Below are 19,073 nucleotides of genomic sequence, written 5' to 3' on the forward strand. Positions count from 1 at the left end.
AGAACAAATCCATTGGAAGAAATGTTATACTCTGACCCAGGTTCAAGATGTTCTAAAGCAACAAGAAATAAATATTTCTGAAGACTTATTTAATGTTCAGCTTAGATAGTTGGGGTTTTTTTCCTCCCTATGATCTGATAATAGCATACACATACTAATTTCCTATGTATTTCTTTCTGCTTTTCCTGTATTTCAACTTGACTCTTCTATCTTTTTCCATTGGCATTTGTCCTTTACAGAAAGTTCAGATGTAGAATCCTGTAGTGACAATTTATTTAAACCAATTTAATGAGAATTTCTTGTTGTTTTGATTATCGACCATCTCCAGCAAATAATAAGAAATTCAAGGAAGTTAATTTTTTTACACAGGTGTACCTAAACTTTTGAAAAACTTTTTCAGTAAGGTGTAGTGACTGTTTTGAGCATGAACATGTTTGGATCTTTCCTGAAATCTTGAACTTTTTTTTTGGCTAGCTGTCTGGGGTCCAGCACAATTGCCAAAGACTACATCTAGTATGTTGACCATCAAGTTGACAAGGGATGATAGTTGGGCATCCACATCGATGAGAGCTTTCTTGCTGAATACAAAGAACTTTTTGACTTTTCTCTGTGAGTTGGACAGAGCTGCTGTTGAGAGTTACTTGTTTTTTCTCTTGGACAGACTGCAAGATATGATGTAACAGGCTGATTTGTGGCTAATAGCAGTGAATGAGACCGGAGCCTGGAGTATCTGCTTGATGCAAGAAATGAGCTAATAGATCCAATTTCTATATAATAAACTTATTTCTTCTTGGAGTGCTAAGTAATTTGATTGCTTTGGTTATAAGCTGAAGTTAATTTTATTATTCATTAAAAATAAAGTTTTCTGAATAAGTTTGTAGTGATGTTTGTAACTCTTGGTACCATGGTTATACTGTGTCCTAAAGAGATGAGAGAGAATTACCAGAAACCAAGTTGCATGTGCAGGATTGCTATGTAAGAACCAAGGATATTTTGCTCATAGCTTTGGAGAACTTCCAGGTGATGTGAAAAGTATGAAACCATGCTTCTCAGCAGGTGCCATATTTATGCCTTTCAGAGGACAAATGCCAAATTTAAAATTGGCCTTAGCTGCTGTTTGTAAAATTGGCTAAAATGTAATATTAGCCTTTGACTGAGGGTAGGAGGGGAAGAGAAACAGGTATGTACTTGTATTCACATTAGAAATATGTGTGATAAAACTTACTGGCCATGAGTCCTATCTTCAAAATTCAGTAAAATTAATGAAGTAACTTAAAGGTTGTTTTTTTCAGCTACAGGGGACTGTTGAAGGCATGAAGCATGACTCATGCATACTTTTTTCACTGATTTTAGGGATGTTGTAGATGATGACTGGGGATCTCAGTCTCTGTAAGTTACTTTCTTGCAAACAAACAACAAAAAAAAGTAACTATTTCCAAATCTCTTGATTAGTATGCTGGCATCTCAAAATGTTTTTCAGTGAGAAAATGCGATTTGGGGCATCTTGTTTTAATGCAGCAATAAGACAAAGGGTATTAATATACCATGTACTTTGCCTGTAAATGGCTGTAAAAATGTAAATTTGTTTGTTTGTTCAAGGTCAGGGATAGTTCTGGTGTTCTGAAGTTCAGGGAAGTCCTGTTCCTAGTCCTAAAATTCATTCTGGTTTTTGACTTCTAAACACTTTGTTAAAAGAAGATCATGTTAGTTTGTTATTATGGCCTTAAATGCATTGCCTGGAGTCTTTTTAATTGATATGCAGTATTTGAACCATAAGGATTTCAATCCATAAGGATTTTTCTTCTGTGTCTACTTTGTCTTCTGTGTAAACCTTCCTCCCTTTTTTTACTCTTTCCTCCCTGAAATATCAGGGTAAGCAAACAGCATGAAAGGAAGAACATTGGATGGTTTAATTTCTGTGGGACTAAACTACAGAAAATGGTGTGCTAGGTAGAAAACTGGCGACATTTTGGGGTGTTCTCTGAAACCAGAGACCCACATGGGGAAATTATGGTGGGGTTGCCACCCAAACAGTTTCTAAGTGGAGAAATGTATTTTTGAAAGTGAAGGCAAGCTGCTTGCTCAAGATGAAAATTTAGTTGTTTTTATGGCATCTTATCAAAGGCTGCTTTTCTCTCCTTCAACTTTCATCCCACCACCTCCTGCCAGTTTCTACTACATGCACACGCACGAAAGCAAACATGCCCCCCAACCTAAAAAAACCTAAACCTGCAGTATTTATACTCTTACTCTCCCTCAGTCCATCTGTCCTGCTTCTACTATTGTGACCCAGTGTTGTTCAGCTTTTCTCACTTCATGGGATTGCATCCCAAATTGCCACTTCAGGCACAGTACGTGGTGCCATTTCAACTGTAGATGGGTGGTGAGAGAGAAGACGTAGTGACATCTGTCAGCTAGAAGAAAAGAATGGGTTGGCAGAAGCGTTGCTGAAAATAAAGTTGAGCAGCAGAAGGAAGAGCAAAACTAAGACTCCATAATTCAGCTAAGGAAATGGTTTTATGCATTTATTTTATATACTAAGGAACTTAAATTATAAAATGTGCAGTTAGCAAAAGTGTACGTAAACATCTGTTACCAGATGAGTCTGGTATACTTGCATGATTTTTCAGCTACCTCTTCCTGAGGTGCTGGGAATTGGGGACTGCTTGTGGGTATATAGGGAATATGTACACCTTCAACCAGTTGGGAGCCCCACCTAGACCTTGGACTTGCAGATGTGGGTTAATATTATTGGCATTGCTGGCATCTTTGTGCGCCTTCCCGAACATGCTATCATGAACCTTGTCTTTTATAGGACTGATTACAAGTGAATGATTAAATTTTATTTTAAGGTTAACAAAAATGTTTTGAGGTGCCTTAAAATTTATGACTCGAACGATTGAAATAAGTTAATTGCTTACTGATTAGTTGTTGAAATCAGTGGACTCTTCAAGACTTAGTTATAAACTAACTCTGATCTGATTGTATTTTCCCTCTCTTCAGAGTAACCACCAGCTTGGTGTTTGGGTTTAATGTGTGATCTTTAGTTTCTTCTGAAACCTCGTAAACTGTTATATTGATGAATTTATCTCTTGGAAGAAAAATTAGCAGCTAATGTAAGCTCTCAGAGGGTTGCAAGGCTGTGGTTTTCTTCCTTTGTTGCTGTGACCCAGTCAGGCTAGGAGGGCAGGGTACAGCCCTTCTCACCCTAAGCAGGCATAGAGTCAGCCTTTGACTGTCCTACTGTCTGTCTCCGGCTTCACTCATTTGACATGGTCCGTGACTAAACAGCAGCTAAACTGCTTATGAACTCCCAGTGTAACAAGAGAGGACCCTGAGTTTTGTTTAGATGTGTGGCTGGTTTTATGTTAGTAAAACGTATTTCCTAAGTTTATTGGTTATTTAATTGCCCTGTCAGTACTGGAGTCAAAATGTACATGGTACAAAGATACTTGACGTGGTATGAGCACGCATTGTGTTGAAAGGCAAGTATTCTTACCAGAAATCAGGCTTCTTTTTTATTCTCTGATCTAGTTTATCCTTTCTTATCTTCTACCAACACAACATATGACTGTTCTTTGATTTCACTTGACTGTATTAAGTAGTAAGCTGTAGCTTATCCTGTTGTTAATGCTGTATTTTGAAAGAAGGAAAGGTAGATTCAGCCTCCAAAAGGACTGAAGAAAGCCAACATCTTGCAAGAAGTTAAAGGGTGGTGGAGTGTCTTCAGCACTGATTGCACTATTTCAGAACACAGATTGGCCAACTGGGGTGGGACATCTGCTGAGATATTCCCACAGGAATAAAGAACTGTAGTACCAGGAAATCCATTAATTTGCATTCAGTTGGGGTATAGTGCACATCTGTTTAGGCAATGCAGCTGCAGTAGGAAACAGTGGTTAACATCAGCCTGGAATTCTAGTTGAAGCATGTCTGGTTTAAACTATTAAAACCTAGCAGTCCCAGTTTGGACTCATTACTCCTAAAAAGGAGGTTTTAGGGGATTACCTATGCCTTTTAAGATGCATTACATCAGCTTCTGCATGAAGCATGACTCCTGGCATCCCTTAGCAGAGAAGTGCTGGGTTATGGCAGGTGTTTTCACTCACCACTGGGTTTTCTGGCTGTAGCTCTGGTGTGTTGGCAGCCCACTGGGTTGACACTTGAATTATCATTAGCTTTTAGGTTAACACACCCTTCATAAGAATAGAGGAAATTCACATCTTGATTTTTGTCCTCAGTTGGTCTGTATGTAACAAGTTGTTCTACAGAATCAAACAGTTGCAAACTGAAGTGCAGTGTGCCCTCTTCAGAAAACAATCTGGAAAATAGATCAGTATTTGCATTAGGATCCTGATCTGTGGGCTTTTTAATAGCACCTCTTTGAGGTGGTTGTGATACAATAACAAATTGTGCGGGGTCAGGCATGGTGGCAAGATGTTGCAACTAAATACACATTGTGTATGGATATATGTAAGAAGAGAATGAGAGATTGCTGTGACTGAAAGTTTAGAATGCCGATAAAACAGTTTTAAACCAGCTTTAAAATTTATGACAAAACTTTACTAGATTGATATTCATTAACAGTACATGTTGCTAATGAGTTCTTACTCATTCCTAGTTGTTACTACTGCATATTCAAAGCAATTAGTCTGCAACAATCTCATTATAAATTAATTGTGAGCACACAGTACCACAGAGCTGGTGCCACGTATTTAACACTGATAGCTATGGTCCTTGATGGTGAGATATTTGAGTGCGACAGTTGCTTACAGGTCTGGGGCCTCTGCTTTCAACCCATGCCCTTATTTTCAAGGCCTTTGTGCTTATATCTAAGCTGTATACCATAACAAGAGGCACTTGATACCCAGCTCTAGCTCACACAACAAGTTCTCCTAATAATTTCACAAGAATAAGAGGCCAGAATTTGGGCCTTGCGCATTTGGTGTAGGAACGCAGTTGGCATAAGGCCTGAGGCCTGTTTCTAGCAGTGGCAATACTATTTTTACTGAGCCATTTGGTACAAAAATGCATGTATGTTTTTTACTAGTCATGCTGTTTAAGTTTGCTTATGTTTGAGTTTTTAACAAGCTAATAATTAAATATAACTTAATCTGCTGCTACTTTTATGGGTGCAACAGCATCTGCTGGGGCTACAGATAGTTAACGTTTTGTAACTGTGAAGCTAGTGGTGAGCAGTGCATTCAACTGATGACCAGTTGAATCCTGCCTACTATTCTGAGGATAGTGCTGTTCCAAGTTTACCCTGAGTAAGTACCATTTCTTAAATAGGTACAGATTGGACAGAGAGCATCAAGCTTTGTGTATGTACATACTTACAAAGAGACTTCGCTTGATCTCTTGTAGATTATTATTTCTCCTTTTTAAAAAGTGAAGAGGAATACATGGATATGTGTCACCAAAATCTGTTCACATGAAGTTTAACTGCTTCTACTCTGTTTTAAGCATTTAAAAAAAAAAAAAAAAAAAAAGGCTTAAAATGCTGAGAAATGTGTGGTTTGCATCCCTGATGTACGGATCGCTCTAGCATTGGGATATTTTCCTGATACGATTCTAAATAGCATGAGGCATTTTTTGTTGTGATGACATAGGCATGGTAGTGTTATCCTCTGTAACTAGTAAACTGACCAGCTATTGAGCAGGATTTTATTAAATATAGAACAGAAAAAAATGAAGCTGTTTGAAATACTAAAAGTACTAAGACTATTAAAATTCTTATGCCTATGTAAATGGGTGTAAGGTTAGCCCTTTTCCAAAGAAATATGCTAATCGTTTTTTGTTAAGGGTAGTGGCAGTTCTGTTTTTAATTATGGTATGTTCATCACAAAGGGTGTAACTGATCTGTTTAAAAAACAAAACATCAGTCTGTTGGTTCAGTTGTGGTGAAATTTTGGTTGGAGTTGAATTTAAGGAAGAACATAACAAAGCTGTTCTTTGTTAAAGGTTTTCTTGCCTTGTGTATCTTTTCACTTTCACCCTGTTTTTCACACTTGGCGTTTAGTTTTGGTACATTAGCTACTCTCAGTAAATCAAGAGAAATTATCTTCCTAACGGTTTCACAACTTCACAACTATGACATATCCAGTTTCCAGAGGGGTGCTGGAATTATTTCAAGAGTTGTCTTAGGGTGAAACCACCTCTTTCCAAAGCTTTTTTTTTTTTTTTAAAAAAAAGCCTGTCATTCTTCAGAGGCACATACAAATATGTGTTTCCATATCCTCTTTAGATATGCCTTCCATTGTGCATTTTGGAGACTAGACTAGGAAAAGGCCTTAATGGTTAACAGGATCAGCTGCTTTGAGAACATTTATAAGGCAAGGGGGAAAATAAGGGGAATATTCGACCACCTTAAGTTTGGGAGTGCAGAGAGATACTTTACTTTTTAGTCAGCAGGCACTATCACAGTCATGAGTGATTACAGTAGATGAATGTGTCTTTATTGCTTCAACTGTTGCTCACTTCAGTTATTAATTTCTTGTCAAGACAGAAATACCACGGAGACTTTTCTGTGCTCCTGTCTTTATGCATTCCACATAACCCCTTGATATCTTCTGATCACTGTCCACTTAGATACCAAATAATGAGACATTACAGGTATTTGGTAATCATTAACCATGGAATAGTTGTGTTGCGGTCCTTGACATCTGTCAAATCTAGAATTAAACGTATACTGAAATTGGTGCAGGTGTGCATCCAGCCATAGAAGTGGTGGGATGGACAGAGATTCTTTTCCTGTATGCTTTACAAACCTCCATGGTCAGCAGCAGTGCTGTAAGTTAATTAAGTACATGTTGTTGGGCATTCATCAAGTTGCTATCCACTGGAATTGCTTAAATGGCAGTAAAAATAGGGCTGGCTTGTAGTGTTTGGACGTTTGGGTTTCTTGGTTTTTTTGCTTTTAGCACTTGAAATAGTGGGGGCCATTCTTCCATCTGTCAATGAATTTTAATCCTTTCTTATGGCAGAACTTTAATATTTCATGTCTACCTTACAGTTTTTGAGTGGATTTAGGGCTTTTTTTCTGTTGATAAACAGAATAGAAAAGTTGACAGCTGTATTTAAGTAGATCATTCTTATAGGTTAGACATACACAGTTTTTTGTAATCATCATTGTTTCTGTTCTAGAACTTTAAAAAGACAACTGTGAAATACTTGGATTTTTTTATTGCTGTTTTTAATGTTAATTATGTTCTGCAGGTTTTTTTCCTAAACAGTCATAAAAAATCTTTACACTTGCCTGTTAAAACATGGTGGTGATAGGCTTACTTTCTTGTTCAGTGTTTTCCACTTCACAAGCGACTGATAATTGGGGAAGACATACAGACTGTTATAACAACAGACCTTATTGCCCTAGAGGACACTGTCAATTCTTACTTGAAATTAAGTCACTGAGGGAGTTAATCTTGAATATTTTGGATTTCTTTTTTAAAGTTGTGATGTTGTTTTAAAGTATGGAATTTTCTGTATGTTATCACACCAGATATTGCAAGAGAACAGTTAAACATTCAGTTTTTAATGAAATAGTACTACTTTACTTTTTAGTCAGCCCAAGAGTGTCCCAAGGCTATTGTTAAATAAACTCAAAGAAGTGAAACTTCCCTCTGCCATTTCTTGGAAAAGTAACAAGTTTATGGAGAGCAGCATTAAACAGAGTCCTTAATTTTCTCTGCTGAGAGCATTCATTTTCTTTATTGAGATATTTTAAGTGTGGTAGAAGTCAACTTGAGGGCTTTATAATCTTTTTCACAGTACTTGCAATTCATTTTTCTACACCATTCCTCCTCAAGCAAACAATGACTACAAATTGTTCTTCGTAAATACATGGTACAGTTGCTTCCTTGTCTGCTTTTAGTTTACTATGTAATGCACATTCACTTCTACAATCAATAATGATCAATAATGCTAAATGCACACACAAGTCATGTTGGAAGGTAAGTGGTCCAAAGGTATTTCTGTCCCTCTGCAGAACTGCTGGTTCAACTAAAAGCAGAAGATCTAAAGGGAATTTTAACAAACAGGGAGCACTGCTAGCAGGCATCTATGTAATTATCCTATTAAAACAGAGTAACATCTGCATTATCTGTGCAAGTGCAGAATGGAAGGGAACATTATGTTCTCTAATCCTGTCTGGGAGCATTATGAAGTTAAAAGGATAACATTTTACCAAATCTGTGTTTTAACATGATAGGTTACACTTAATTACCTTTTAATTACCTTTCTTCTCTCTGGGTTTTATGCTAAGGACCCTCCCTCTAGCCCTCATCACAGAGCTTCTCCTGGCTTTGGATTGTTTATGCCAGTTTTTATCTTTGATTTTTACCATGAAAAGACGGTCCTACTGTGTCTTGAAGGCTGTTATTACAATTCTTTTTCCCTAGTGTGTGAAAAGCTCCAAGAATATTAATTTTATATACAAAAGACATGTTGTAGCATTCAGAAGTATGTGTTTTGCATTTAGTTGCAAAGAGCAAACTCATTGGACTATGTTTTATGAATAACGAGTAACTATGCATGGCAGAGGCCACACAGGAGCAAGAGGAGATTATTCCAGCCTTCTGACTGCTTGCAGTGTAAGCCAGGAGAGTGTATTGGCTTAAATAATGTAGATTTCTTTTTTCCTCTTTACCCCTGAGGGAGTCTGATTTCCTGATCACCTATCTAGCCATATGCCGTAGCTCTTGCCAGGAACTCCGAGCAGTGTCACTGCCAGCTAAAATTACTTGTTTTCTGAGAACTGAATTATGTTGAGAATTGTCTTAAATTGCTGCACTGGCAACATCACAAAGTTTTGTGTATACACACACACACACACAAATAAAATGTAAAAGCAGCCTTACCTTGAAATTTAGCTTAGAAACTGCTTCAAGCATTGAATTCGATCCAGATACTGAGAGGTGTTCTACACCTGCTCAGGCGCATCACTCCCTCTTTTTTCTCTTTCCAGTGCTTTTCTCAGCTTCTTTGTGCTCTGGCTAGTACAGTGCAATGTTGATACATACAAATTTACAAAGAAAGCATATTGTCTACTCCTATTTAGTACCAGTTAGAGTGAAGACCTAGTATAGCTAGTAAAAACTTCTAATATGTTGTGGTAACTATGCTTCTTTTCTTTCCTCTTGCAACAGGATGGAACTGAAGTACGGATATACGTTGACTAAGGAGTTGGAATAAGACTGAGTCCTGCTCTGTGATATTTATATACCTGGACCATGAACTTGCTGTTTGGCTTCATACTTTAGGAACCTTTGCAGTAACTCAGTGAAGCTGTTGGGAATCATGGCATTCTCTCCATGGAAGCTGTCCTCTCAGAAACTTGGCTTTTTTCTGGTGACTTTTGGTTTCATTTGGGGAATGATGCTTCTGCATTTTACTATTCAGCAGCAAACACAACATGAAAGCAGTTCAGTCCTCCGTGAGCAAATTTTGGATCTCAGCAAAAGATACATCAAAGCATTAGCTGAAGAAAATAAAAATGTGGTTGATGGGCCTTATGTCGGAACAGTGACAGCATACGGTAAGTGTGTGCTCTAGATTACATGATAATCTGATTAAGTTTTTTGTAAGTTGTACAAACATTTTACCTCATAGTGCTGCTCAACTGACAATACTTTGCACTGTGTATTTTCCACACAAATGGAGAAAACAGTCTTTACTTGTAAATATGAAATAGGACAAATTTTACATTTCCAGTCACTTGGAGAAGAAGTTGTCTGCTAATTTTTACTACTTAAGTCGAGTAGCTATATCTAGTGTGCCTCAGGTTATTTGTTAGAACTTCATTTTAAAAAACCCTTTTCAGCTGTTTTTGAGAAGCTTGGGAGGCTTTTCAGTTTGTGTGTCAATGATCTATGAAATTCCTTGTGAAAGAACAACTTGCCTTATTGATAAAGTGGAGACCTGCTATGTTTATTTCTTCTTCTTTCCCATTTCACTTCTTTGTTCAGTCAATTTATGTAACGTTTCAGTTTATTTATCTGGCATAAGCTTAAATTAAGCTTAAATATATCATATTTGCCTCAGAGTAGAGAACTCTTTCTGTGAGCTTCAGTGCTTTCTTCGGCAGTAAGTTTTAATGCTTACTCACTTCCAGTTTGTACAACATGAGAGGTAAGCTTGTGTGCCTGCATGAGACACAGCATGCAGAAAAGAATGTAGCATATCACCAGAAAATATTAGGAAAATAAAAATATAATCCAATTTCAGGTTAGGTGTGGCCCCTTTTCAATCTGGTAAGTTCACATCATCCACCTTACTTATTTAGCATTTTTTTAAACTCAACTCTTTCCTAATTGCCTATGCACTTCCAGGCTATCTGGAAAGCTAATGGCTAATTAATCATTGAAATATGTTTCCTTTTATAGTTGCCTGAATATTCAGCTGTGAAGAAATTGGATAGATGGGTTTTGTAGGTTTAGACAAAGAATAAAGACTAGGATGCAACAGATAATAGCTGTACCTTTTTCTCTAGTTTTCTCGTAATACTCTTTACTTTCTGGTGCATGTAATAAAAATATCCTGCTGGGAGGTTCTCTCCAGGTCTTGTTTCTGTTACCGCTTTTTTCCTCTAAAAAAAGAATTTTTGAGTTTGTGTGAAAGTGCTTGCCTGTAAGCCTGAACTTATCATCGCAAACATAGGTAACAATTACATTGCTTTGTAGCTTAAATAACAAGCCATCCTTATTCTGTAACTTCTACTGATTTGTGACTGCATGTTGAACTAAACTGGTATTGTAATCTTACAAAGCAACACAAACTAAATGGGGTGGTACTAGATAAATATTTAGATTGAAGTCCTCCAAGCAAGTAGATATCCCTAGAGACCTGTGTGTGTAGGCTTAAAACAAAACCCTATCTGCTATATAGCCTTCATCAGTGTGCTATTATGTTGTAAGGGTGCTTGATGGTAGGTGAATTTAAGAAGAAGAAAAACCAGCAAAAAAACCCAAACAATATGTCTGCAGAAATTGAAGGGTAATTGCATTAATATGTTCCCTAGCTAGGTCTGGGGGTACAGGATATCCTTAAGCTAAGTTCCCCCTGCAGCTTGTTGCCTGTGGTGTTCATTTCCTGTTCCAAATCTTGCTGAGGAATAAGTTGACTTGCTGCCAAACAGTGGTCAGGTTCCTTAGGAGAAGTTAAACTGCATTTTAAAATGGGTGAAATAGTTTTGTAACACTTCAGTGAAGGTAAAGCTAAGTTTTGTGTAGAAATTTCAAGTTCCACGGCTAAGAAGAATTTTAAGTTTAAAGACAAATTTGGACAGGTGTTTTCAGTTAAAGAGTTTGGAAGGATGCAAAATAATGATAATGTATTTATTTAAAATGTTAGAGGGAAAGGCGCTATGGTGAGTGAATAACACCATATTAAGTAATCATCTTACTCAGTTTCATAAAGTATTATTTAATAAGTAAGTTAGTTTGTCCTGTTTGGCATACCAAATGATTTGTTGATAGGAAATGATCAGGTTAGCTGTTCAGGAATAAACACATTAATGACTAATGTTAATGATAATCAGAAGAAGTTGGTTCACTATTCTATGAAAATTAACACCCTTGCTATTTAGCCTTTTTATTTCTTTTAATCTTATCCTCTGATTGCTATTAGTAAACACGGTCATAATTTCCATGTTCAAGAATAAGTTTTATGTTTGCTTGATTTGGCTGCTTTTACCCACCCAAAAGGTTTGCAGTCATTCCTTAATTGTGGTTGCACATCTTGTTCACTTTCTCACTTTTTTCCTACCATGTATTCACCTGTCACATAGTGAGTAGTAAATTTCTATAGCAGTAGTTGTTTTACAGAAGTTATTATGAATTTGTACTTCTGCCCTCCCCTTCTCAGATCAGCCTCCAATTGCTTTTTTGTTGTGGTAAACAGTCTCTCATATCAGTGTTTTGGTATCAGTATTAAAAAATTACAATGTTGAGCCATTTTTCTCTTTATCATCTGTGTATGCCTTTATGTATACTATGTTTCTTCCTCATTGTTTCCTGAATTTTTTTTTACTACTTTTTTTTCCCTAGATTTTTCCTCTTTCTGTACCATGGTTTTGTTCATGTTAAATCCCTGCTCCACTCTTTGCTTTTCTTCTGCACACTATACCATTAAGTGACTTCTGGACCCCTTTCAAAATAGTCCAGAGTATTAGTGCTTAAGATTCCATATTCTGATCTTTAAAGGACAAATGAAAACACACAGTTATAAAGAAAAAGATCTACTTTGTGGCTACATGGAATAAATATAACTCTTTTTATTTGGAAAAATAAATCATAAGCTTTCTAAAACTAATAGCCTTTTCTTATTTACTCTCTCATTTGCACGAGAATTGGGCTAGCCATGGCAAAAAAAATAAAGTGAGCACAAAATAAGTGTGGCAAAAATACAACTGATGTAGGGGCAGAGGAGTCCCTTCAGATGTATGGAGAAATTTTCTATTACAGATCAAAAAGTTATTTGAATCTAAAGTTGTGAAAAGCAGAAAATGTACGATACATATGCATGTGTAATTATTTTATATAATTAAATGGGAAAATAATGTAAATTTGTCATACCAAATTCTTTAATCCTGAGATAAGCATAAATGAACAAAGAACAATACTTTCTTTCATCTTCTTGGGCTTGTTGCCATTATAATCATACAGTTCAGTCTGATAGTGGTCTATTTTTCCCCTCTTGCTCACAGTTCTTTTAGCTTGCCCAACTGTGTTACTTCAAGAAATCTGGACAAAAGAAAAGGGAAACAAAAAATATCAGAAAACTCTTTCTGGGTTATCACTTGATATGCAAACTCCTGTTATTGTTTGTTGCTTTCCATGGGAAGAAAGTGCTGTGTCAGACCAAATTGACGCGTAGAGGCAGTCACCAACAGGCTGAAGAAAAGAAACAGGTGGTTTATGGTGTTTTGTGTATAGGACAGAAGGTTCAACTTAACTTTTTTTTTTTTGCTAGTGCAGAACCTGATTGTGATGGAGGAGATGCAGAAGAAGGTTTTTGTACTGGCTCAAAGCTGTCCCTTTTGGGAAGGGGTTTTTTGTTTCCAGGTGACTGAGCATCTAACAGACTGTTCTTCTGATAGTGCTTGAATAGGGATTTACGCTTAGATTCATTATTATTTAAGCAGCTTCTTATTACTTGAGCTATTACAAAGCATGCATTTTTTTTGTTCCTGTGTGTGCACTCCTAAAGGCGCACACTTCACCTTGCATACAGGGTGTGCATATGAGTTGCAGTGTGCTTTATAAAATACACAGGAAGACAAGTTCCATGTCGAGGGAAACTTGTGTCTGAGGCTGAACAGAGTAGGGAACATTAGTGTATAGAAGGGCTAATGACAAAGATTTGCACTGAGAAAGTGTCTATATATATATTCCAGTCACATTCTTGTATCTATTTTTTTATTCTGTCTGACAGTGTGAATTGCATTATTAAGCAATTTAACTTTTCATTTTCATTTGTAGATTTGAAGAAGACACTTGCTGTCTTGTTGGATAATATCTTGCAGCGCATTGGGAAGCTAGAGTCCAAGGTGGAAAATCTTGTACTTAACGGAACAGGAGCAAACTCTACCAACAATACCACCACCCCTGCTCCCAGCTTAGGAGCAGTTGAAAAGCTTAATGTAGCAGGTGGGTATGGCAATTGTTTAAAATATTTATGGGCTGTTAAATCTGTAATTTTTTCTCTTGGCCATAATGTGATTTTTCAGTGTTAGATATTTGGAATGTCTTAGAAAACAAAATTCAAAGTCTAGCCTGTATCAATGGCAATCTTAAGCCCAGTGGTCTTTTACAAGCCCAAGGAAGACTTTCTTCTATGGTAACTTGAACACATTGAAGAAAATCAAATTCTCTGCCAAAGGGGTACAGTCTCCCTTGTTCATAGTAGATGTTTCATACTTTAAATTGTTGCACTTTCGAATGATGAAACTGGGCAGACATTTTCTCTCTAAGCCTAATTACTTGGGTTGGTATGAATCTGCTCTGCATTTCTACCATATGCACTTTCTTCGTTATTAACTGAAAGAAAACATCTATTATGTTTGTTACTGGTTATGATTTAAAAATGTCTTTCCCTGCTCTGCTTAATAGCTCTTACGATTTGACACACAGAGGTGACCTACCTCGTACCTTCAACTTAAATACATGTTCTAAAATGTCATTTGAAGTCATTAATTTTGTCTTCAGCAAATGAACTGTTCACTACCCTTTCAACTTCTCAAAGCATTTGAGTCACCCTGTGGTGTCAGAATGCCTTGTTGACCTCTTCACCTGCACATCTCGATTCCCTTAGTGTTCCCAGTTGTGAATGTGGTTGGTACACTGAACAAATCTTGTTGTTTATACTGCCTCGTCTATTGCCCTGCATTTTGCTCTGCCACCCAAGTCTAAATGGATACTGGCTGTCCTGACCCATAGGAAGGTGTGAGTTTGCCCTGCTAATGATATTTGCAGTCCCAAAAAGGGAGCAGAGCAGAAGAGTTAGGGCAACTTGGTAAATAGGTTGATAGATGGTAGTCCTAAGTCTTGCCTGTGCTTGGGTTTCCTGTAAAAATAAATACTTCTGTTTAGAGGGTGTTACCCTCTTAAATTTGTCAAGCAGAGAAGCAGATGCTGCGTTTGGTAGGGTAGTACTACTGAAAGGAAGTCTGGGAGAGCAGAAGTACAAGTGTTTACCTGATTACAGTATACCAACAGAGTTGCTGTGTCAGCTGCTCTGTTGTAACTGCATTTGTCTGTACCAGGATGTTAAAGGTTTGTTATCTCTTGGTGAGATAGACCTTTGTGTCTCTCTTGCCACATAGTAAAAATGTGCTTATAGGTATTTACAACAGCCCTTTGCATGTGTGGTTTACTACTGCTTGCCCTGTGGTACCTTTTCTTTCCCTGTGTCTCTCATCTTGGTTAGCCTGAAGGCAGATTAGAAACAAGTAATAGCACCTGGAAACTACTAATAGTTAGCCATGTTGCTACCATGTGGCATACAATCCAGGATTTTCATTGGAAGATCTTGCACTTCAATGGAAGGTGAGCTAGTACAGTATTGTTGTAGTTCCTGGGCTATACATAAAATGAAAAACATCCCTGTGCATTTTCTTTTTGTTCGTGGACAAGAGAGAGACTTGATGCTGTTATTTCAAGAGATTTGCAGATAATTGGAAGGAGCATACATATATTGTTGCTTATACATTTATAGGCAAAGGGTCGTTGTTTTTCTCTTGACTAGGAAACATCTCTCATCAGTTCTTTAGGGTGAATTGAATTTTGTTTGTTGTTCCTGGAGTTTGCTAGATTCACAATTTTAGTACTCAGGAGCAATGTTTAAAGAGCTTCATAGGAGTTTTCAGTTCACAGTGTTTACATAGCTTTTTGCTGCCTGAGGCTTGCTCTGAAGAACACCATTTGTCTTATTAGAGCTTCAGTTTTTTACCTTTGACTCTTGGTACACTAAGTTTAGAATATCTGAAGCAACTATATTAAACAGCAACAACAGAAAAACCTTTAGGAAACAGTTTCTTAAGGTTTGATTAATGTATTTCTCTGGTGCCCGTTTGGATCATGTTATTGTTTGGGTATCTCCAGGCTGGATGGTACCAATGGGTAGAATAGAGCTTGAAGATAATCCTTGTGTTAAAATGCCTACTATTCGCCCATTTGAAGCAAGCAGTGGAAATACATCTGATCAGAGGTAGCCAAATGGAAATGAAGAACTCGTTTCTACTTCTGTCTTCATAGCAGTTTCCTGATAGTAGCAAACTCTGGAAGCCATGTGATTCCAGTAAAATCATAATGTAAGTATCTTCTCTGTTAGGAAGGAATTGTTCAGAAAATAAGTTAGGTGAGTAAACATTGTGATTACAATACCAGCTACAGTGCTGGTTTTGTCTGTAGTATTTCAACAGTGTCCTTTCCTGTTGTGCTAGAGCAATTGAGATAATCTGAAAGTTGTTGTAGGGCAGGCGTTTTGTTACCCAACAGATTGTCATTTTACTGGAGCTGAAACGTGTATGTATACAAATACACATGATACTTCCATTGTTTTCTTTATAATAGTTTATTCAGCTGTTATGCTATGAAGTGATCACAGAAAGCAAACATGTTAGGATTACCGTTTCTCTTTTTATCAGCTATAATATTTTAATGCTGACTTTAGACAAATTCATGTTAGCTATTGTTAGTAATTTCACTCTTTCTGTCTGGACAACGGTAGTATTTATGGAGCATACTAACAACATCATGTTTAATATTTTTTAGTAGTTTTTTTTAAAGACTTCTTGAGTTTATTTTTTTGCAAATCTTTTTTGCTGCGGAGTCACTGCTTAAAACTCTGAAATAAATTAAGCATTTTATAGCCTCATTCATCAGTGCAACAGTGCAGTGTCATTAGCACACTTTCCTAGAAGAGTCCTACTGCCAGTGGAGCTACTTTATGCATTTATTATTTTTGGATTGAGCTGTTAGAGTACACTGAGACCTAATTCTATAATCTGTATGACCATGTCCCTTTACCTATGGAAAGCCTTTCTGAAATAAATGAAGCTTCATGCAGGCTTAAGATGCACCTTAGCATCTATTGACACTGCTTGTAAACCTTGGTAGTAAATAGTGTAGTCACTAATCATACTAAAATCTGCATTTTGTCTTCACTGACCTTGTGTAGAGTTTACTGTGTGTTACATACTACCTGAGTAGATACAAGTGATAAAATAAGACATAATGACAGAATGACAGGAAGGTGATTATACTGTAAATATTTGTTCTCATTGCTGATTATGACTGGGTACAAACTCAAGAGCAAAACATAATATTTTTCTTACAGTTTCAGACAGACTACTGTGGCAGGCTAAACTTGTTAACTTGTCAGTCTGAATGTGGTATGAGCTTTTCTTCTTTGTGTGTTTTAAGTATTAGTAATGCTTTCATGGAAAAAAAATTAGTACTTTTATCTGCAAACTAGGAAGAACAAAGATGATGATGATTAGTCAGTATTTCTCCTCCCAAAGCCTCTCTGCAAGTAGAATTTTCTTCTATTAGGTATGTTGCTGTATTCAGAAAGCAGTCCTAAGAACAGTATCCCTATGGTACAGGTAGCGGATTGTGATAATGCAAGAATCCTGGTTTAGTTCCTGGGTCAAGTTACTGAAATCAGTCCAGGTTATGGTTTTATCTGACTTTAATAAACTACTGATATGTGACCATGACTCAGATTTATGTACTGCAAAATTCTTTTCTGCGAGATTAAGGACACTGGCAATTGGACCAGGTATGGATTTTTTTAAAAACATTCCACTCCTGTCCACCTTTTCTGTATAGACAACTAGAATAATAGGATAAAAAGAGAATATTTATAGTATTAGAATGTATGGATGTTTTCTTCAGTTCATATATACCTTGTTTTTAGCTTAGCTCAGATAGGAGTTTGAATGTGACTATGTAAGTAATCCAGGTAACAATGAAGAGAATGTATGTTGAGAAATGGTTGTCAGTTGCAAAGTGCTTGAAAAATCAATTTGTTTAAGGTGCTGACATTTCTCTTTTAACCGAGTTCAGATGGTTTTTAATTTTTGCCCAGTATACATCTTGATGGCAAGATGTCTATCTGTCCAGGAAAGTTCGTTCTTATTGTTAATAAACTTGCAAGGTTACTTCTTCTAATGCATGACATTTGAGCTAAAACCACCTGCAGTTACCACAGTGTCTTGATATTGCAACATGGAATCTATTATCCTTCTTTCTAATGAAAAAAAAAATAAATAAAATTGTGTGCTTTTTGTTATTTTTAATATTCTTTGGGGGATGTAGATACCCAGCATTTGAGAGTGGTCACTGCAGCTTCCTGGGCAAATAAATTTGAGTAGTTCATGTTCTCCTAAGGAACAGATGTGCTCTGTGCTAGTGTGCAGCAGTTGTCTGTAACTCCATGACAGTGTTAATAAAGGAATACAGAGCCTTTGCAGCCTCACGGGTGTAAAAGCAAATGAAAAATTTCTTCTGAACTGTATGGATGAGAAAAGACCTAATAATGATGAGTTTTGTAGCTCCTTTTAAAACAACTGTAACTACTGTTTCTAGTCAAGATGTCATTTGAAGGGCTACCAAATGTCTTCTAAAACTTTAATCAGCAGCTTCTGTAGGTTTTCCTGGTGAATAAATGATAGCACCAGTAGCAGAAAGATGAAGTAGGACAGTTTCTTGAGGAAAAGAAAAAACATTAGGGAAGTACCTGGCTGTCAAAGATTTTTGTTAAAAAACAGTGTTCAACAAAACAGAATGTAGTCTTGACTGTGGAAAGTGTTAGGCAATGTGAACCACAAAGTCTGGAGAGGTCCAGATAAGCGTTGGACTGGGAGGTGTTTTAACCTGGAGTATTATGCTAAAGTAATCCATTATAAATTACTTCATGAAGGAACGAGCAATACCTTCTCTGAAAGAGCCCATCAGCAAAGGAAAAAGGAGGCACTGGTATGGGAAATAATTAAACTGTTTAGCAGTTTGGAAAAAAACCTATCTTTGGTTTAGGGTTATTAGCACAGCCGGAAATTGAATAGTAGCCATCATGGCTATTTATGCCTTGTAACAGCCTAATAGAAATGTGGCCCAAGAGCAAAACAGCTCCTTTTCTCTTTTGGGTTGCGAGAAAGGGTAATAGAGCATGAGCATTTATTATCACAAATATCTTTAATCTTAATCCCAAAGGAGCCAAGGATGAGACCTCTGCTAGAAGGTGAGGTGGCATAGATTATGTTAAAAAGTACCTTGTGTAGCTTGAGTTGGAGGTTAGGTGTTACTTCTTGTTTTTTACTTCCTCTTTAGATCCATGTGTAAAATCATAAGCATACTCTCCTTTTTCTTCTTCCCTCCTCAAAAACATCAAACAGTCTGGTTGTTTTGATAGTGACAATTTTCAACTGCTTTTTCAGAACTTCTATTTCATTTATGAAAGACTGAACTGTTAATAAAGATGCTTATAGGGCTTCAGCTGATTGGTTTCAGAAGCAATAAAGTCCTCTTTCCTTCTCTCTCTCTCCCGTCTTTATTTATCCAAGTTGTATCTGA

At 36.9% G+C, this 19,073-nt stretch overlaps 1 protein-coding gene across 3 annotated transcripts in view; it reads left to right on the forward strand.

The window, feature by feature from the left end:
- The window catches only part of MGAT5 (alpha-1,6-mannosylglycoprotein 6-beta-N-acetylglucosaminyltransferase), a 135,717-nt gene that overhangs the window by 42,556 nt on the left and 74,088 nt on the right, over window positions 1-19,073 (forward strand). For all 3 annotated transcript variants that reach the window (XM_049803154.1, XM_049803163.1, XM_049803147.1), the window contains 2 exons: window positions 9,147-9,535; window positions 13,479-13,646. In XM_049803154.1, coding sequence (XP_049659111.1) covers window positions 9,298-9,535; window positions 13,479-13,646 — 406 coding nt within the window. In that variant the 5' untranslated portion in view covers window positions 9,147-9,297. The remainder of the gene's footprint in view (window positions 1-9,146; window positions 9,536-13,478; window positions 13,647-19,073) is intronic.

The sequence above is a fragment of the Accipiter gentilis genome, chromosome 1 (assembly GCF_929443795.1).
Source record: "Accipiter gentilis chromosome 1, bAccGen1.1, whole genome shotgun sequence".
Lineage (NCBI taxonomy): Eukaryota > Metazoa > Chordata > Aves > Accipitriformes > Accipitridae > Astur > Astur gentilis.